This window comes from Sphaeramia orbicularis, chromosome 22 (genome assembly GCF_902148855.1).
Source record: "Sphaeramia orbicularis chromosome 22, fSphaOr1.1, whole genome shotgun sequence".
NCBI classification, from domain to species: domain Eukaryota; kingdom Metazoa; phylum Chordata; class Actinopteri; order Kurtiformes; family Apogonidae; genus Sphaeramia; species Sphaeramia orbicularis.
This window is the reverse complement of record NC_043978.1, coordinates 34,140,158-34,161,996: the sequence shown is the minus strand read 5'-3', so window position 1 is coordinate 34,161,996 and position 21,839 is coordinate 34,140,158. Positions and strand designations below refer to the sequence as shown.

Genomic DNA, 21,839 nt, shown 5'->3' with positions numbered 1-21,839 from the left:
AGGGATGACTATGAAAACGATTACACAGCCATCATTAATGTTGGTGAGCGCACTTCTAAGGAGCCCAATTTTTACAAGTCGACTATCTTATCTGTTAAAAATTAATGGCTTGGTGGGACTCAGACTAACATACTCCCTAATATACAGTAAGTAAAGCCCTTTTTATTAGATCGCACTGACAGTGTTTTATTAAAAAGGGTGGAAAGATAAGTATGCGGGACGGTCATCGAATCCAAAACAGCAAGCTATTACAGGTGGCGTATAATTACTGTATCTACAAACAGTCACTGGCTCACTGTTATGTGATCATTAGAAATTCCTCGAGCCGGTAGAGATTGTGTTTCTGAAGGAGAAAAGAGTGTGGCCCATTGTTAAATGATTGAGACTGCTCCGTTTTTGCCTTTGGGTGAAGACTGCGAGTTCAACAGGGCAAGCTTGCGACGTGGAAGGCAAGGGAGTGGTTGACTTCATTTCAAATTAAGCCCTTAATATTTTCCATGGCATCAGAGACATCCATTAAAATCCTATCAGCGGCTGACTTTGGCTTGTTTTGTGAAACTTTTTCCCAGAGTTAAGACACATATCAGTGGGGGATCTTCCTCTCAGGCAAGATCCACACATTTCATTCAAAAACACACCACAGTATATATGACTAACTGAGGCCATGTTTGAATCCATTTAAATAATCATTCCTGTTCTCCTTCCCATGAAGTCATGACAGATCTAACCTCCCCGGATTCGTCAAAGCAGTCTTTTTTCCGCATTGATCTCTTAAATCATGTCATGACAAATTACTAGTACTGTAAAGATTTTCTGTAATCAAGTTCTGTGTCGCTCGGCATCCCGTTTTCTGTGGCCAAAGGTTTACCAGATCATGGCATCTACCTCCAGCTGTCCCATTCAGGTAAAGTAAACATAAAGGTAGCCCTACCCTCAGAGCTATTACCGATTTCAGGAAATAGGCCAACTCCACAGGTCTGGCAGGTGTAAGATCCTGGGGTATTCAAGCACATGTGGCCTAGCAAATGTCAGCCACCAAGCACTCATCCACATCTGGGCACAGATACACAGACACATCATAACACGGATTACCATCTCTGGCCTCAAATAAATAAAACCCGCCAGTTGTAATCAGTTACATCGGTAATCACTGGAACAAAGATTTACAAAATGTCGACACCCCCATCTTCCTAGCTGAGCTATCAGCAGGACGTTTGCCTGAGATCATCAAGTTCTATTTGAGGGTTTGTGTCTCATTGTGTTGAGCAAGGATCAGATGAGTGGTGCCAGAGGCAGAGGGGTCTAGGATCCAGCTATGATGTGATGTCTAGGAGTACTTTGGGATTTTTAGCTCAAATGAAGGGGCTTAGAATTAAAGCTGTCACACCTGATGCTGTTCTACATAAAGCCCGAAACAGCTGGGAAACATGTTGACCAGACCTGGCACATTTAGTCTCAACAGGGTGAGAGGAAAACCAGCATGTTGGAATCAGAGAAGAGCCAACACACCTGTGCACAAACATAACCTAGAGGCGTACCGTCACACTGCTGTCCATCCTCAGAGACTCTGAATCCAGGCTGACAGCTCACACATGTGTAGGAACCTTCTGTGTTTGTACATGTTCCCTGGGGGCAGGTACTGGGTAGAGAGCACTCATCAATATCTGAAAATGAAACAGCACAGAATATTGTGCTTTAGTAACAGCATCATCCAATACCACTGTCATTACAACTGTCAGCGGTTATGTAAAAACAGAAAGCTGGCCTCACTATGGGATATTTCTACTCTTTTCTGAAGTTCTAAGCATTTACTACATAAGTCCATTGTGCTAAAAACATAAGAGAAATTTCAGACACAAATATGTTCTTGCATCAGGCCCAATATTTAGTACATGACAACACTAAATGGTGCAGTGGTTATTAAAAAATACAGCATTTCTAGGTGTATTTTAAACACTGTTAGATGAAAGTCCCAATGGTCATTTTTATATAATATGAATATAGGATATACAAAAGTTTAACAAATATAAATAAGATAGTGTATTTGTAAAGTTTTGTGCATTAGGTTCTATGTGGATGAGTGTGAGAAGAGATGAGATGAGAGAGAAAACCAACCTTCACACAACTCCCCATCATATGATACTCTATATCCTGTAGGGCAGTTCTCACAGGTGTAAGATCCCTCCGTGTTCAGACAGATCCCATTGGCACAGGTAGACAATGACTGGCACTCATCAATATCTAAGTGAAACACATGCACATAGCACAGACATAAGTGTCTTAAATATCAGACTGAGTAATATGCAGTGGCGTTATTAGAAAAAGTAGATCTAAAACTAGCCATGATAAACTACCTTGACAAAACACATATGATGAAAAAAATAATGAACAACTGTCTAATAACTAAAACACAAAAGAACTGCAGGTGAAGGGGACCTCTAATGAACTACCTTTATGAATAAAAAATGATATCATGTTTTCTTTCACACCGTTTTCAACTTTTTTGAATTACAACTTTCCTTATTCCTTATTTCTAACACCTGAAAAACTACAACCAACACTGAATAAAAACAAAACTGAAACTAGTCAATTCCTTAAAAAACAACTCAAAACTAATGTTAAATAAGATTTTTTTTAAATTTCAAAAATTAAAAAAAACTGAACATAATTGATAAGTAGTGAGATAAAGTGCCAAAATATAGATGACTGAAGTGACAGTCTGGTATGGGGGCTGAGTTAGTCTTTTCGTAACAGACCTAATAGTTTTTACTGAATGAGAAGCACAGCTGGGGCTGAGGTTTACCTTCACACCTCTGCCGGTCTTGAGACACTCTGTATCCAGCCTTACACCTGGTGCAGGTGTAGGACCCCTCTGTGTTGACACAAACACCACCTAGACACAAGTCACCCTGGGCACACTCATCAACATCTGGAATCAAAAACCCCAAATTCAGCACAACTGCGCAAACAAATCATCACTTTCTACCACTGTTTGTTTAAAATTGCTGTTTTGTATAAATCATTAGAGGGGATTTCATACCTTCACATCTCAGTCCATCAACAGATGGTCCATACCCAGGCCTGCAGTTCTGGCAAGTGTAGGAACCTGCTGTGTTGATGCAAATTCCCGCAGGGCACACATTACCAGTTGTGCACTCGTTGACATCTAACAAAAAGAAATAATTTGCAGACATTATGTTGCTGCTGAGAGACCTCTATGAGCTGAGACATAAGCAGTGATGAGATACACCCAGCAGCCCTAGATAATCCAATGCAGACCTTCACAGGCTTTGCTGTCTGAGGTGACTTGGTAACCATGGCTACAGGTGCACTTGTGGGTGCCGTCCAGATTGACACAATGGCCGTGGAGACAAACTCCCGGGAGCACACACTCATCCACATCTGGACAGAAGACACAAAAAAAAAAAAAGAGAAGCACTAACTCTTTGTAGCCTCTTTGCAGCTACAAAGCTTCTGCAGCAACACTGGGGAAAACTTCACAGAGCTGGTATTTTACTACAAGACTTTAACACTGTCTGACTGACCTTTTGACTGATAGTTACCTTGGCAGACGTTGTCTTGTGAGAGCTTGTATCCTTGGAAACAGTTGCACCTATAGGAGCCCTCAGTGTTGACACACCTTCCTTGGCCGCACACGGTTTGGTTTAAACACTCATTTACGTCTGAGGACAAAGGTCAGGATGCGACAAATTTACACAAGAATATGAATTAGGCTCATTACTGTGATCACCATAAATAAAAGCATCCTTATCTTTCTGCATTGGGACATATAAAGGACTTCAAAGTTACATATCTCAAATCTTAAGCACATCTGCAGGGCTGTATACCACAGGAGATACTGTAGGAATGAGAGAACCAAATGTTTCGTGTAAAATCAAACATAAAAAATAAAGTTGATCACCTCGTGCAGGAAAATTAACTTCAGGAAACAGATTTAAGTTACAGGAAAAAAAAATAAACAGTGAATACAATATGCAGATTGTGTCACAAAGTACAGCAGTTAAGAGGAAATGATTGCAGCATAATTAGTGTGTAACAGTGGTCATTAAATTACATCAGACCCAAACCTCATTCATGAGGTCTTTTACTCTCTGCAGCAGTAGCTGTCTTTTCCACTTCATGAGTCAAAATTGTTGACCAAGGAATTATTTCAAGAAAATGCTGTTTTATAGTGGAATCTATCTAAGTGTTAACAGTTTTCAGCAGTTAGATAAAGGTGTGGTGAGTGAAAGAAAGGGAGTGTAAAAGACAGAGAAGCAGAGTTTAAGATGGGAAGTAAAGCAGTGAGAGGAAGGAATTGTATTCACTACAAAGGAGGTGGTGGAGACAGCTGAAATGGAGCTGAGATGGGGACACAGACTAGGTTTTGTTTGTCTAGCTGTGGGTACTGCCAGACGTCTGTCAGTGTGGCCCGATGCTTTGTTTCTGCAATCATCCAGCATCTCTGAGGCCCCTGTGATAAGCTCTGACAAGGGAACGGAGCTGTTTTCTCTATCACACCAGCAATTAGGCTTATCCACGATTTGGCCAATTGGGTCTTAACTACTGTGCTACTGTCAATTGACTGAAGCAAATACTGGAACCTACTGTTTAATGCGACTCCCACAGCGGCAGACATATACTGTAGGCTTTTTAGAACTGCAGTGTGGATGTTCGCAGTGAAAACATTTACTTCTATCCCCCATTTAGTGGTTTCCTCTCAGTTACTATTTACAGGCCATCAGACTCACTTAGAAATCGATTATAAAAACCAGCAGCTCCTGAACTTGATTATAATATTTTCCATCGTTCATTTGGTCTCTCAGTTTTTCACATTTCTAGGATACTCACACCAGGAGGCTTAGGTTTCCAAACAAATTAGAGGGGTGCAAGGTCACAGAGAGGGGATGTGGTAAGTAACACCAGTCAGACTGTTACGTAACTTTCAGGTTAGGGGCTGCGAGTGGGTTTGCTGAAAAAAACATCCTCTAAAAGTTAGTTTGGCCGCAATTTAGGCATTCAAATGCAATAATCCAAGATAAGAATTTTACAGTGGGTCACAGACAACACTATGGGTGAGTGAGAGTTTGTTTGGATGTTGAGACCGCTATGCAGAGGGGAACTGACCCTTCGCATAGATCTCCTGCGACTGCTGGGTCCTCTCACCTAGCCCAGCGGTGGTAATAAAGCCTCATGAGCATCCGCTGAGCCTAACAGTACAGTGGCCTGAGCTCTCCAACAATAATATGCTGTTTGTTCAAGGCTGTGGCCAAGAGAAAATATTTGGACTCTCCCAAATTGAAGTATTATAAACAATCTTTTTACGGGGGCCAGTGATATCGAAAGATCAGCAATAACATGGTGAATGTGTTTAAACAATATTGGGGGATATGCAGAGGCTGCTGGGTGGGGGAGTTGATATATCATACATGGAAACACTGAATGGACGAAGAGGGCGGAGGGCTGAGCTCAGAGCAATATAGCCATCATCACTGTGGTTTTGGGTTGTCGTGTCAGCCCAGTAGTGGTCCACGCAACACATAAAACATCCAATAAAGTCTTTTGAAGCATAAAATAATTTATTTCATATTAATTTTATGCACATCCACAGACACCATCGCACTTAAAAGCAATAAGGTGCAGTCTAATTCAGTTTGTGCTATTTGGTGAACTGTGCTTCATCACAGGCTGTCAGCACATCATTAACAGTGTGCGTCTTTGCCATGTCACCTTGGTTATTTTTGGTGATGCCAACCAGAACGAGCAGTTGTGTCTACGTAAATGTTACCTAATTCAGGAAGCTGTTACAGTGGAAGAGGGAAACCCAGCTTATTTCCATTCAGTGGTCGGAAACACCCTTAGGAGCTGCATAAGTAGAGCTGCTGTTACGGTGCGGTGTGGGGTTACCTTACCCACACATCTTTCGTTGACAAGCCTGAACCCTGTGCCACAGTTCTGGCAATGGAAGGATCCGAGTGTGTTGACGCATTCGCCTGGACATGAGCTGTGGTCTCTGCACTCATCTATATCTGCTCAGGGACAAGGTAGGATATACAAATACCCATTTAAACCTGTTACTATTCAAACAATATGTACAATATCAGTATACAAACACCCACAATCCCTCTGTCACAATCTAGTTTTCTTCCTGGCTTTGAGAAGAGGAAAATACATGGGTTTTTTTTGTTACCTGGCTAAACAAATGCATCTGTGTATTCCACTAGTTTAGCTTCACCCTATGTGCTTGTGAGTATATGCATGTCACCTTCGCATAGGCCCCTCCAAGACTTGGCGTAGCCACTGTTGCATTCACAGGTGTAAGATCCTTCTACGTTGACGCAGTTGCCATTCTGGCACTTATTGGGCATGCTGCACTCATTAATGTCTGCCAGTTTGAATGAGAACCAAAGAGAATGGAAAAGAAAGTGACTATTGTGTTCCAGAGCATTAATTAGGGTGGGATACTTTTAAAATGAACAGTGCTGACAGACAAGAACTTGTGGTTGTCTAACAGACACTTAGAAAACTAACAGTTAACTGTAGCGGCTTTCATCCACTGGAAACCCTATATCTGCTTCTGTGATGTGTGCTTCATCTCACCTTGACAGAACTTCCTGTTCTGGGTGATCACCTGGCTGTAGCCACTGTAACACTGGCAGGTGTAGGAGCCAAAGTTGTTCACACAGCGGCCCTTCCCTTCACATGGGTCCTCGTCACATTCATTTATATCTGTGAAGAGTGACACAGGAGTTAAATGAGTGTTTGACAGGGTGAATCAAAAGGATGAAGATGACAAGAAGTCAAGTCAAGTGAGTGTAGGAGGGCCAAAATGACATTTAATTGTGGTTCCATTGCTGCAGCCCAGACTGTGCCCTTTTTCAAGACCTGACTTTGGAGCTCCTGTAGTGTACAGGCATTCCTCTGCGATGGGCCTGAGCCCAGCTGAGTGCAGCAGGGTCTGTGGCCAAGACCTTCACCGTGAGGTAAGGGATCACAGGCCCATGGCAGCTCTTTGGATGGCTTCTACATGGTTGTCAGGCATCACAGGAACAGGTCAACATAAACAAACTGATCCTTTTCATTTTGGCTCTGTTCACTTCTCAAGGCTTCTGTGCCTTGTAATGTTTGGTGTGGTAGACTTGCTTGCAATAAGATGATGATAGACAGAACCACTTAGGTCTCTGGTGTCGGCATGTCTGTGTTTGTGTGCCCCTCCTCTTTGAGTATCCCACTATTACCCCTGTCTTACTCTATTTTCCTCTTTCTCCCACTTTTTCTTACCAATGCAGTTGGTCTGCAGTGCACTGAGCTTGAATCCTGGATCACAGTCGCAGGTGTATCCAGTCTGCACAGGAATACATCTCCCATGGCCACATATTGTTGGTGTGGCGACACACTTGTCAGTTCCTGGAAAAGGTCACAGGGACACCAGAGATGTTCACGGTCACTACTTAGAAAGCAAATAATATTTTCTTCTGAATAAAAGTTACATAATATTAGCAAAAAAAAAAAAATGCATTCCATTAGCACATGCTGTTCTCCATGTGAACCGATTCACAGTTTTATAGGTGGGGTCTTGGATGAGAAGGGCAGGTTTTACAGCACAGTAATGTTCTAACAGGTGGTATGGAGCGCTTACAAAGGGGTCAGCAAGAAACAGGTCACGCACAGCAGAGCCTGACACTGGTGTTGTTCTTGTCTTTTTCTGACCAAATGGTCTGTGGTAAAACAGAGACATTAAACTGGGCCCCTGTGTCTAGCTGAGGAAAAAACATAAGTCATTCTCTATAGGATTATTGTAAATTCTTCTCACTTCCTCAGTGTCTCTGTTGCTCTTTCTCACAGTTGGTCTCCTATCCAAACACACCATTTTCACCCCATCTTCTGCTCCTCTTCCTCTCTTCATAAATCTGGCCACTTTTCACATTGGATAGCTTCGCCTTCCAAAAGGCACACTCTTTCTTGGTTTCTCGCCCTCTCACCCTCTGTGCAGCTCAGCATCCTCAAGCCAACTTGGCTTTGAGAAAGGAGGTCAAATACAAGCACAACACTATTTCTCCCCAGCTAAACTCTGGGTAAGCCTGCAAAAATGTCTTCTGAAATATGCTGCTGTCTGCCAGACATTGACATAAAGCTTAAAAAATTAAAGTTGAGCTCCATGTTTCTCTTGAGCATGGTGGCCATACAGACCACCTGTCAATCAGGCCTTGATTCATATCCACTGATTTTAAACACTATCATTGGTAAGTATGAAGTATTGTAATGTAAGTGTCACCTGTGGCTGAGTCTGTGTGAGTTGTGTCTTTTGACTCTGGCCTCTCGTTGATGACGGTTGAGTCTGGAGGAGAACAAAGATTGAGGGATGAAAGTGAAATGAAAACACAAAGAGCCACTAAAACTGTCTTGGCATAGTAAGTCCTTATTCTCTACCAACTAAACCATACGCAGCTTGTTTTCCTAACCACAACAGACTTTGCTGTCACTCAGTGGACAGCTATATAAAAATGATCTATACTTTCCCTCAGGCTAAAACAGTTGAATGACCAAAATAAATTGACTGGACTCATACAATGTAGACAACTTTCAGACTTTGTCAATGTTTTCACTGGCAGATCCAGATTGGGGCTGCCACTGCAGTCTAGGGAGCAATTTATAGACATCACATCTCATGTCTGAACCTGACTGAAACTATGGAAAACTGTTATGTCTTGTTCAATCAAACAAGCCTTAGACATCAGCGATGTTGAAACAATTTAGAAAATGTTAACCTTGAACAAATAAATAAAGACACATACCTGGATGCTTTAATGGTGAGTCAGTCACAACAGCTGGCTAGAAAACAAGCAAATATGACTTTTTACAAAGATTTGGATTACATACTCATCTCTATATCCGTGTCTTTACAATGTGTCATCATACTCAGCACTAATTACATACATGTATCTCGCAAAATGTGGCCCGAATAGGTTATGTAATCAAAACAAACCCTCCAGCTGAGATAGCTAGAGCATATCGTTATAAGATAAACATTTCAAAAGCATGTGCCAGGAGGCTGACGGGGAGAGAGAACTTACCGGGCTCAGAATTTCCACATCTGCCACGAAAAACAGAGTAGAGGAAAGTTTATCAGTAGCAAACATTGACATTCTGTTCACATTAACAAGTGCAATTACTGAATACATTCAACATACACAACAAGCCATGCTCTCTTCAAACATTTGACTCACAGCTTTGGAGGTCTTTATTTCTAATAAAACAAAGCTTACAGCACATTTATCCTCTGATCCAGACAGTGAAGCTGTATCTGAGAAGTAGTGCAGACTTCAGGCCAAAGAAAAATGCAAAGAGAAACAAGGAAATAGATACCTCTGATAATGAAGACAAAAATCCCTAAATATTTACAGAATGGTCTCCTCACATAAATCACAATGTTTCAGTTATGCCAATAATGTATCTCATAAGCATTAAATCAAGAAGATAAATTTACAGAAAATCTGGAGGATTCTGATGTATGGCCAATGTGGATTACTTGTACACTCCACTGTGATGCACAGAGGAATTTCACTTTGACAAATGGAGGACGGGAACACTCCTTCAAAATATGTTCAGTATTGGATCCAACATTTATTTATGGAGATGAAAACATCCTGTTGATGTTTGGAGTCTCTAAATATCCTAATCCGTTTAGATCCTGTAGAAAAACTTAATTGTGTAATCACTCTCTCTGGACTGTTCATGTTATGCTGTGTGACAAAAAAAAATTCATGTGATTGAGTGAATATCATTTTTGGATAATGTTAAGGCTGAGACACATTCAGAACATTTGGCAGCAACAGCAATTCATTTCTTTGCAATTCAGAATAAACATTTACAACTCTTGGGTAAGGCTTTATATTAAAAAACAATAAGTGTTATTAAGTGTTAAGAGGGAATCAGACCACTATAAGACCTTATAGGAGGCTTATTAACATTTTCACAAGTTAATAAATAACATTAATAATAGCATCATAACATTGACGTTGAATAATAAGGTCAGCTTAAGTAGATTAATCAATGTGCCCTCCACCTACCAAAATAATAATAAAAAATAAACTTTACTTAACATGTCCAGCACTAACCAGTGACATAAAAATGAATTAATTCTAAATTAATTCAACATCTATATGGAGTAAATCATAAATCGACTCAAAACAAAAAAAATCATGTTGATGATGCTCACCTTTTGACAAATTAACTTATTGATTATTCCTGCCCTATCATAATTGTTCAAATACAAGACAATCAAAAAAATCAAGACCTGCCAATAATTTAAAAGTTTAAATTCCTTAAGAACATTAATAAAAGCCTCATTTCATTAAATTTGTGGGTTTAAGTAACTCATCTGTAAGATCATTTTCAAATATATACATTACTAAAGTTTTGTATTTGTTTTATTAAGGTTAATACATGCTTTGTGATGCACTTACTAACACATAGCTACGCATGAACAAGGTTTCTAAGCATTTAAAAGGGCCTTTTTACCTATCAACTAATGTTTATTACAAGTCCTTAATAGAAAGACTATGGCCCGCCCTCTCCACTGTGCCCCATGGGATCTAACTTTGGAAAAATACGAGCAATGGTGAGAGGTAAACCTTTTTTTTTTTTATCCTGTTTTAATTGCGTCACCATTTATACATGTGATGTTTGTCAGTGCAAAAGATAATGTGATGAACCAAGAGATTCCTGATCTGTAGACAGATATAAAAGTAACATCTAGTTTTGTATTAAACAGCAGAAGCGACTGCATGTCACTAATAGGAGGTGTCAGTGTGTCAGTCATTTCGTGCTGAAGCTGCAGAAACATCTTTAGTGACTCTAAACACCTCATGGAAAGAGACAGTTATGATGACATCACCTCTGTAACTTTCAGGTGTGTAGTTCAGACACTTTGCCACAAACAGCAACTCTCTTGACTTGTAAAAGTATCTTTTAATCTCGCAAATATCATATGTGCAAATGATGACATAATTCACAGGGAATCAAAAAATACATTTTCTCTCACCATCTACTGTAATATATATATATATATATATATATATATATATATATATATATATATATATATATTTTTTTTTTTTTTTTTTTTTTTTTTTTTTTTTTCTTTTAAGTCCCTTAGGGTACCTCTGGAAGGGGTGGGACTTCTGCTCTCTACATAAAATGCTGCCTAAGTGTGGATTAAATTGAGCGTACTAAACATTCATCTCACCTTCTGGTGGTCTGGAAGTCTCAGTGTCTGTGGTGGGCTGTTGTGGCTCCTGTGGAGTGATAGGGTGCTGTGGTATGTGTGGAGTTTCTGGGTACACTGGGTACTGAGGTTCTTGTGGAATATGAGGGTGGATGGGATAGTGAGGACCACTGGGCAGTGGAAGTGATGGCTGGGAGGATGGAAGTTGTGGATAAATGGGGCTCTGCTCCTCCCAAGACAACCCTGTGTTCTGCAGCTCATCATCATCCAGCTGTCGGAGAGAAATCTGCACATCTGAGCGGGAGTAGGTATATCCATGACCAACTGGGCAGATCTCCTTAAAGTGGTCTGCAAGGCAAGAAACAAACAGCAGCAAACAATGAGACATAAAAAAAAACCATTCTATTTTGTATTCTGACTTCAGACTTTACAGTAACATGAAATACTGCCAAAGAGCCAATGTGGCTCATATTTCTGTCTGATGCTCACAGCAATACCATAAGCCATCCGTGTAATACTGTTATGTTGAGCATGCTGTGTTTTACTATGTTCTGTGAATTTTGGAGGTCAGGTTTCATCTATTGCTGTGGAATTACATTGCTGGCAGGCCAGTGACAGCTGCCACAAAGGGCTACCAGCAAGGGGATTTTGGAAAGATTGGGGAATATCTGCACACTTAAACAAATAGACACTGCAATGCCAGTAGGGGAAGTAGAGGATCATGTAATACTGACTGACCTTTGAACTTTTTAGTGTAGAAGAGTGTGAGTGAGAGGTTAATGGAGGATTGGCTTGCTAGATAAAAGGAAGGAGACTGCACCTCTTTGTGTCTGAGCCCAACAAACCTCAGCAATGGTGAATCCATTACAAGTGAGAAGCACTGTGTCCCCTACCTGACCTGAAACCAGCAACTCTACGCCAAAAGGGTCTGGAATAGAGATATGAATAATGACAGATATGTGGTTGCTGTAAATGCTTGTGTAAATGCAGGAAACGTGGATACGATAGGCTACTGAATGATGAATTTAGAGTGGAGGGAAATGAGGCTATATATGATCAGGAGCCACATCAGAGGAACCGGAGTAAATATGGAATGAAAGTCAACAGGCTCCTGTTACCAAGTCACAAGTAATGGTCCTGGCAGCTTTGTTCAGAACATGACTCTAACAGCTTGTCAGGCCATACAAAAGCCAGCGTCCGAGTGATCAGAGGCTGTGTGTCTGTGCGCTGTGTCGGTTCTTGCTGAGCACCATGGAGGTCTGTGTCTGTGATATCTGATCTGTGACAATCCCCATGAATCACTGGCCAGTACAGACACTCCATAAAACCAGCCTGTTTCTCGCACAGACTTTGAAGATTAGATCGGTATGAAAAAAAAAGATGACAACTACTTCCCATGTTTCACTTGGCCAAGCTATTTATTTCTGCTGTGAAGCTTTCCCGGTCTATTAGTGGGGTTTCTCTCTGAGGGTTGGAGTGATAACACAGAACTGACTCCCACTATTATGTAGCCTCCAAAATATGAAAACTGTTATGTTTTTGGTCCTTTTCCACTCCAAACAAATTAGGTTATTTTGAACTGCTTTACACGCCTTACAGGCAGCAGAATAGTGACTGAGTGGCAAGTATTTCTTCCCTGTACTTTCACTATCTCTACTAATCCCTGCATGATATTACATGTGATATTTTATACGTGCAAAAGGATTAAGCCAGCAAATAGTTTTTCAGCAAGTATGAAAAAACCTGAAATCAATGGTCAAGTTTGTAGATGAAGGAAAAAAAAAGGTTTTGATACATGCAGCCGCACTGAATAAATTTACTATACCTGATTCTGGCAAGGGACACCGATCACACCCAGGGCCCCAGGCTTTACCCACTCGACTGCAACAGCAGATCTGCTTGGTGATGTGTTGAGCAAGCGGCAGAGAGCATGTGCCTGCAGACACCGATCTGTAGCACAAGGCCCTATGGTCCGATACCGCCTTGTCAGCTGCAGAAAGTGTTGAAATGTTCATTGCATAAGCTGTAAATTTAACAACCAAATCACCACAGTTTTACATGATGTTAAATGAATACTTACAAATACAGTGGCTCCTGGCTGGATCTAACATGTATCCTGGTTTACATGTGCACCTGTAGCTCCCTTTGGTATTGAGACATTCAGCATTCTTACAGATTCCAGGCAACAAGCACTCATTGATGTCTGTAAAATATGCAGTGCGTAAGCCATGCAGCCTTGTAGTGCATTCTGATTATGGAAAAATTATGAAGTCATATTTTCCCCCGATGAAGAAATCTGAACTCCCACTGAACCCTGAAACTAAACGTATAAGTATCAATATCAGTTCAGTGTACTGCGTTTCACATTGAGTATACATAGCTTTCAGTCTTACACACCAGCAGAAATGATGTAAGAGTTAAGGAATCATTTACACCTCAGAAGGTGACAGAATATATCAATAGATTGTGAAGTCAAAACTAGCAGCTGCTGGGAGGCGATGAAATATGAAAACTTTATGGTTATACAACTGCAGTGATGAGGGAAACATGAGGGAAACACACAATATTTTCTACAATATGCCACAAAAATCAAAGCTTTGGCAACAAGAGCTCTGAAAGCAACACAGTAAGGAAAACAATGATAAAGCAGTACAATATTTTAGATAATCATGATTGTTTCTGCATCATTCATCCTCTACAGAGCCCTGTACGATCAAAGAACATGTAGTTTACATCAATAAGTGAAAGTTGTAAAGACGTTTTTCCCTCCAGCTGGCCTAAACCATGTTCTGGATTGATATGGTGGCCAGTGGAGTTTGCTCATTGCTCCAACAGGACCGAAGTCAGCAAGCCAAATGGAGGCAAGCTAGCCAGTTAATGTACCAGCTGGGAGCATAGGGGGGACATATTTCAGGCGCTTAGTCATGCAATCACACTGGGACCAGGCAAAGTTTGTTGTTCTACCGTGTTAAACAAAGAGTACATCATTAGGTCTTTTCCAATTGCTTTGACGACTGGAACCCGACAGCCTGCCACCACAGATTTTCCCAATTCTAATTAATCTGCTCTTGTTTTGTTGTTTTGCTTCATGCTGGAAAAAGTGAGCTTATAAGGGATTGGCTGATAAATTCTGCGGACTGAAGTAAATCCAGGGAATTCCTTTAAGTTCCTTTTGTTGTTTTCTGAGCAGTTGTTTCTTTCCTTTTTAATCTTTGTCCCCCAGTACATACAATCACATTTATTGGAAGTAATAAAGGGGAAACATTTTTACTTTTAATGACAAAGCCTCTAGCCTATGATAATGTACACAAGCCTATCTCTATATAAGACAGTCTGTTTGGATGAAAGGGCAAGAACTGAAGACAATGACGCAGATTACATATCACGTCTTTGCTAATATTCACACTAAAAGCTCTAAGGACAACAATATTTTGGTATGCAGGTGGGGGACTTGAACTGCATGCTATATGGTCAGAGTTCAGGTCAGCATTGGGCTCAGCCTTCATCACATGGGGTCTTTAATCCGTGGTCCGGTAGAGTCTCAGATTAGTGCTATTGTTACAGTCTGCTGGTGGGTTGACTAGAATTAAAACTGACTTCCATGACAACCTGTCATGACCATAACTAATCTCAAAATCTATTTTAAATCTATGCTTGGCTACTCTAATTGACATACTGTGGTAAGAGTCCAGATGCAGCAAACAGGCATTCATCATCATCCCTATTCCAACAAAAATGATAATATTGTTTAAAGATTAATACTGTTGTGTGCAACAAAATTGAAATATTTTAAAATCCTAGCGGTGGTTTGACAGCTGTTTTTTGCAGCTCTACCTGACTTTGCCCACTCTGAAGTTCTTGGAAAACAAATTCATAAAAACACCTGCAGAATTATTTATGGACACTCTAAAGGAAATTGGCAGCATTACTCTCTTTATTATGTATTGGCTGTTGGAGCCAAGGAGAGTTACATTTAACTACAGTGGAAATCTCAAACCAGACATAACTTATTAAGCCAAAAATGCATCCGTTTAGAAATTGTGAATAGTGAATGCACATTCTTCAACTACTGCCAGAGCAGCCCTTGGTGGGAGAAGGTTGTTTTGAATAGGATTGCCTACTAAGCTCCAAGTTCTCACCACGTTAAGCAGTTTTCATACGATAAGTGTCAAATGTCAGCATTGTAAGTTTGTTTGTAGCTTTTATTAACATGATTTAGAATGTCAAAGAGTTATGTAAGGCTTCCACGATTTCTTCTTTGAAGTGGTATATGAGTAATCTGACTTGCTCCCCACACCAGTTTAACACCCACCACAGAGACTGTGCATGCATCTATGTGGCCTTTCATCAAACAGGCACAGCTACAAGTGGCCAGTTCAGCTGAACTAGTTTCTGAGAAGGGGCTTCTGAAGATAAGGAACCTTCTCTGAAGTTGAAATCAGAGTTAAAGTCAGATGGGGAATCTTATCGTATTGTGACTGCAAGGGTCAGAATACAAAGGCACAACAGTAAATCACGCCTATTTCAGAGTATGAGACAAGCTCTGGTCTGTTGCAAGAGCTCAGACAACGACGCAGCTCAGTATACGACCCATACTTTGGCAGGCTGGACACCATCTTGATAATAATGACAAAATCCTAGTGAAAGCAGGTTTTTGCCGTCTTGGCAGTTGTTGCACTCTGAAATTAGAAATAATTTTTGGGAATGGAGCAGCAGCGGAACAGGACAGAGACTTTAAAGCCGTCTGGTAAATATTGTGGGTAACTGTCAGCCTTACTTTTTTGGATCTCAAGAAATGAGCAACTGAAAGGGAGAAACATCTTGAAACAATCACAAAGAAAAGCATGAATAATAGAAAGATAAATTTCTGCATTCATTGGCAACTTGACACACTGTTGGAAAAAAAGTATGTCCTCGTCCATAGATATTTCTTTTATTAAAATATGTTTCCCAGTTCAATCATTACCTGAAAACGCCGATAGGCCAATAGTACTATGGAGATCAGAAAGCGTGTTGAACTTGTTGAACCAGCAGATGAGGTCTGCTAGATAGAGTCAAAGCTGTCCATTGGACCATTATGTTGTTCTCTGTAGGCTTCAGTAAGCATTGCTCCTTGGATTATGACACTATTAATCAAGTCACAGGGCACGAAGAGGATTCATAAACTATATATGTATTTGCCACATTTGCAGCCGGCATTAGACAGAAAAACATGTATCTTGTAAGTATCAGTTTAAGTTCTTTATAATTTCTCCACTTTTCGCTTATTTGTTTAAGTCAAATAATTCCAATGTTGTGTAGGACCTGCACAAACAAATACAAATGGCCCAGATTCCCAAGTGATGACATTGTGGGTGGTTGCTGGTTCATGAACTGTTGGTTGCTGGAAACTAGCAACCTCTGAGACATTGAAATAGAGAAAACAGTGCATGTTCATGAACAACACAAGTGTGTTTTTACAAGCAGATGGATGAGCTGGCAGTCAGACAGCTTTTTCTTCAGCTGGCATATTTATAGATACTATGCAACTCGCTGTTTAAGGACTGCAACTACAGCTTCTTTCTCAGAGACATTTAAGACACTTCTACTATAATCTCAGCCAGGTGTACAACTCAGCACACAGACCCACCATGGCCAGTTAAAGCTGTCACACCAGGCACTTATTGACTGCTGAACTCTGACCCTGGAACGAGGTTAATTGTAGTGTTGATCTAGTTCCCATAGGTGTCAGACTTAAGTAGAGCAAGGAGTAATTTAAAAAGTGCCTGTTTGCACTGTAGTAAAAATAGTGCTACATATAAAATACATCTGATGATAAGGATGTACTAAGAGGTTGGTTAAGACACAACATTTTCAGTAAGGGGACCAGGGTCCTGTGCAAGACTTGAGGTGCAGTTACAGTTAGGTTTAAACAGCAAATACTCGGTTAGGTTTGGGAAAAGATCATAGTTTGGCTTAAAAAAAGATGCTTTCACCATGTTAACTATGTATTAGAAACAAACATTTGGGTGAACACACCATGTCTGTGGCTACAGACATACAGGTATAAATTGTCTCATATTGGCCACGGTACACACCCACAGCTGGGTGTAAACAGCCACATGTGTTGTTCAGTCAGGGTGTAAATAACATGGTTGGCTGTGGTCACATTATTATTATATTCATGGCATATATATCATTATACACAGTCTGGCCAAACAAAGTCCCCATGAGGACTGAATTTAGCAAAGAGGTAAGAGCCCTCCATTGGTGCAAAACATGTTTCAGCTGGAGACAGCTTATTTAACCATAATTGATGCAGTGAGTGGCTTCTCATTTCCTTCGATTTTCTACGGAGCATAAAGAGTGGACAATGCTGGTGAAAGAGTGGCTCTGGGAGTATGAGACATAATTTTCACACACAGATTGGCCGCCACAGAGTCCAGACCGTTGAGGATTTTCGGGATGTGCTGGAGAAGACTTGGTACTGGGGTCTGACTCACCATCATCAATCAAAAATTTAATGCAACTATGGACGTAATGTTGTGACATTTTTTTGTGACTAGATATTATGCTTGGCATCAGGATGACACGTTAATGTCCTGTAATCAAAGCGAAAGGTGATCCAATCATGTTTTGCATGAGGGACTTTTTTTGGCTGGGCAGTGTATGAATCTCTCTATACAACACTCTATGTATTAAAACTTGTTTGACGTATTGACTTCTTACCTTGACAATGTGTGAGATTCAGCCTTTTATAACCTTTAGAACATTCCACTTGTCCATTTGCAATCACTGCGTAAGCTGTAAACACAAAGGGAAAACATAGCTTAAGAGGAGCAAAATGATCTTAAAGTACAATAGCTCTCTGTCACAAAGCATTGCATTCATTGCAGAGGGAGAAGACAAGTTCAGTTATAGGAGGGGACACTATAACTTACAGATGTGAGCATCTTGGCAAGAGGAAAAATGAGGGGACCCACAGCTGGGCCCTGTGGGACTCCAGAGTGAGTGCATGGAAATGGATCCCCATCAAGCACATTTATAAGACAGCACTGCCATCCAGCAGAATGTAACGATAACACTCGACGTCATATATAATCATATTACCTACAACACTCCTCTACCCCCAGAGACAGATGAAGAAAGTGCTTATATCATAAATATGTTGAGGAAGCCTACATGACAGCCTTGACCTTTATCATCAACCACCGCGTAAATCTACTTAAACAAGAGAGTAAAGCTTTAACTGTACACACCAGGAATCACGATTAATATCTGACTTACAGGAGAGTGACTAGCCCACAACTTCTTTTTGCTTGTTTTGCCAAAGCAGTAAAAATTATATGATGTGTGCTTCAGGTGTGCGGATTGGAGGCTCACAGAGGTGCTGCAGTAAATAACACGGCGTGTTTGTTAATGCCCCAGTGCGGCCATACTGTCACTGAAACCTTCATGTCATTACTCATTCAGCACCCAGCTGAGCCCCAGCATGCTTCATTAATTGTACAGAGGGGTCAATGTGACTATCATATGGCATGGCAAGAGTGTAAAATGTGTGTTTGAGTGTGTGTCTGTATGGTTGACTGAAAGAGGGAGAAACTAGTGGTTTCACAGAGAATGATTGCTGGATAAGAAAAAGCTCTAAAAAAAACCCCAACATACTTATTGGAATGAAGACAGTTTCTCAAGTCAAGACAGCTCAAAGTGATGATAGTACTTTCCATTACCCTTCCCGGTAATTAAAACCATAATTTATTGACAATCATTATAAACTTTGCCAAAGAAGTTATGTGATCACTTCCATTTGACTGTCTGTCGTCTGTCCATCCATCTACTTACTTCATTTGCAACAGGAAACAGCTGTCAGAGGAGAGTGTTGCATTTTCACAGTTGTTTTGTTGTAAAAACATAAGGATAATACTGTTTATTTCATAAATTAATTGCAAACATGTTAAGTTTGTTAATGTAGTGAATATATATTTCACATTTTCAGAAAAAAAAATTATATATGATTTCTTAAAAAATAACTGTAACATACACTCTATTGGAGTCCATTCCTTCACTAAAATATTCTTAAACTTACATCACTCCCCACTGAGGTTAAATCTAGAGAGGAAAAATGGTATTCAACATTTCCCACTCACAGAAAACAGAAACAAATGACGACTGACAACCATGGCCAGAAAAAACAAGATTTTACCAAAGTACAGTGTAGCCTTGCTTTGAAATTGCTGCCACGGTGACAAGAGGTTGAGAAGAAAAGTGACGCACGCAAAAAACTACACTTATAGCCTTGCCAACAAAGAAACACATCTCTCCCCCTGGCAGAGTACTCTGGGAAATGGAGAAAGGGAAAAGGAGAAATGTGATACTGTGTTTGTGATGAGCGCTTTAGCAGGCAGCAAAGTGTTGATCTGATTGACTGACATGGATCTCTGGCGTGACGTGGCTGGATATCTGGATGCATGTGGACTGTGGACAAATAGTTATTCATTTGGGTAAAACAGCAGGGTGGTGAGATTATTTTTACATTTCTATAAATCTCCTGTCCACTTTGGCCACCTCTCAAACAATGAAACTCTACAGTGTTCCTCTGTATTTGGTTGAGAAGTTGCACAAGTGAAAATAATTACACCCCATTTGACCTGACTTGACATCCTAAACTTACTGTCCAAAACAATCAGCCCTCACAATGTACAGAATACCAACACTGCAATGTAGTAAATAAGTACAGTCAAAACAAAACTCGGCAATTGGTCATGCATTTGTGTCATTTTCCCAGGAGTGACTGGAATGTGTGCCACACAGAGGCTTTCTGAAAATGAGGTACTGCAAGCTGAGTTATGTTATGATCCTGCTGAGACCCAGTGGACCAGGCAGGGTCAATTTACCTGAGGCTTGACAGGGCAGAACTGGGTCAGTGTTTAAGGGGGCGACAAGAGAGGGGCTACATGTATCAAAGCAATGCCCTTGTTCCTGTCTGCTCACCTCCTCATCTTGCTCCACACCCTCGCCCCCCACCCACCCCCTCTTAAAGTTTCAGAGTAATGAGGTGTTGTGGTTGGGGCGGTGGGTAAGCCCACCTGCAGTGATGGGATCAGGAAGAAAGTCTGGCCTGTGTGACAGCAGAGTGCACATGCCGAGAGAAGCCCTGTGGAGAAGGACCTTGAGTCTCAATAAAGCTTATTAACAGGGATGAGAGGACAGTATTCAGTAACACCATGATGCACCGTGAGTTTGTTTTAGCTTCTTAAAATTAACCATCTTCAAACTGCTTCAAAAAGATTAAGATGTTGCAAAAAGTGTAGACAGCCTAAATTTTATACCAGCAGTTAACAATTATCTTATTGGCACGCACAGAAGACACATTTACACTATATGTTCATAAAAGTTTATGAGCACTTACAATGTAATTTGCTAATTTTCAAGATTAGGTTTAGCACATGTTCCCCTTGGGGCAACTTGTTTACATCAGTTGCTGAAAGTCAGCATTGAGATGTGACAACAGCCCTTCTGAATGCTAGTAGTCCTCTGTAGGGTTCATTTTTAATAAAGAACAGGGAGACTTGTCTGTTTGATGTAAGGAATTTTGAAGGTAAGTTTGAGAAGTCATGACTTTAGAAGTGTCTAAATACTAGGCTACTGTAAATCAGAAACATATCTTCTGAACATTTACATAAAGTTATCACAAGCACTATTTAACTTTTATGTGTTCACACAAAACATTACAGAGAAAATCTAATAATGTGTCTGTTCTCACGGTTGTTTCTGTAGTCATTTGCGTAGAAAACATCGAACTACACAGGCAGTGGCTTGCAAGAGTGAGCTCAAGCTGCGCATCATTAGTGTCACCCATGGTTACAAAGAGTTTAGAACCAGACTGGTCTGTATCCGTTGAGAGCACAGACAGAAACTTCCGACTGTTGCCCATCTATTTAGTCCTGTTCCACAAAAGACTTTGTCACCCTTCACTAATTTATTGTCCGTCTCCATTCAATTGTGTCTTGCATTCCACTGGCAACTGCTCAATAATATTTGCCTGAAATCTATGACCTGTAACGTGTAATCAAATTCCTTGGGATTCCTTGATTAGAGTTGCTGTTAAAACTGAGTTGTTTTAAAATTAAGTCTAAAAGCAATTGAGCGTTCTCCATATTTTTTCCAAAATTAACTGCTGAGACTGTTATGGGGCATCTGAATAAAAGTAGAGCTTATGCAAAATAATAGATGTCTGAAAGACAGGTAGTAGGGTGGATGAAAGAGGAGAGGTTTAGTTAGATGGGTTATTCAGCTGCACAGAAATCATTAATTGCTAATTTGGTACAATCATTCTGTGGACCACCCGGCCTTCGGGCTGTTCTACTAAGATGGGAAGGATGTGGTCCATCAATCACAGGACTAAGAGCCCCTCACCAGCTTCCCTTGGGACCTTCTATGAGGTAACCTCAGTGTTTGGCTTCTGCCCTTTAGTGACTGGAAAACTAGAAAACATGTGGGAGACAAAGGGAGAAGGGATGGATGCCATCCACAAGACTTCAACAGGAGACAGTGTTCCTTTCTATCCCACTGGGGGCCAGTCCATAGGAAACAACCAACACCTAAGCCAAGACCTCCTCAGGACCCTTTCCAG

At 40.6% G+C, this 21,839-nt stretch overlaps 1 protein-coding gene across 1 annotated transcript in view; it reads right to left on the bottom strand.

The window, feature by feature from the left end:
* LOC115413820 (latent-transforming growth factor beta-binding protein 2) overlaps positions 1 to 21,839 on the bottom strand; it is a 94,193-nt gene that overhangs the window by 22,520 nt on the left and 49,834 nt on the right. The window contains 19 exon segments of the mRNA XM_030126928.1: positions 932 to 1,021; positions 1,024 to 1,053; positions 1,539 to 1,664; positions 2,116 to 2,241; positions 2,804 to 2,929; positions 3,041 to 3,166; positions 3,280 to 3,402; positions 3,564 to 3,683; positions 5,913 to 6,029; positions 6,266 to 6,385; positions 6,601 to 6,729; positions 7,282 to 7,407; positions 8,276 to 8,338; positions 8,796 to 8,832; positions 9,075 to 9,094; positions 11,249 to 11,575; positions 13,053 to 13,217; positions 13,308 to 13,430; positions 17,936 to 18,010. Of these exon segments, the coding sequence (XP_029982788.1) occupies positions 932 to 1,021; positions 1,024 to 1,053; positions 1,539 to 1,664; positions 2,116 to 2,241; positions 2,804 to 2,929; positions 3,041 to 3,166; positions 3,280 to 3,402; positions 3,564 to 3,683; positions 5,913 to 6,029; positions 6,266 to 6,385; positions 6,601 to 6,729; positions 7,282 to 7,407; positions 8,276 to 8,338; positions 8,796 to 8,832; positions 9,075 to 9,094; positions 11,249 to 11,575; positions 13,053 to 13,217; positions 13,308 to 13,430; positions 17,936 to 18,010 (2,169 nt within the window).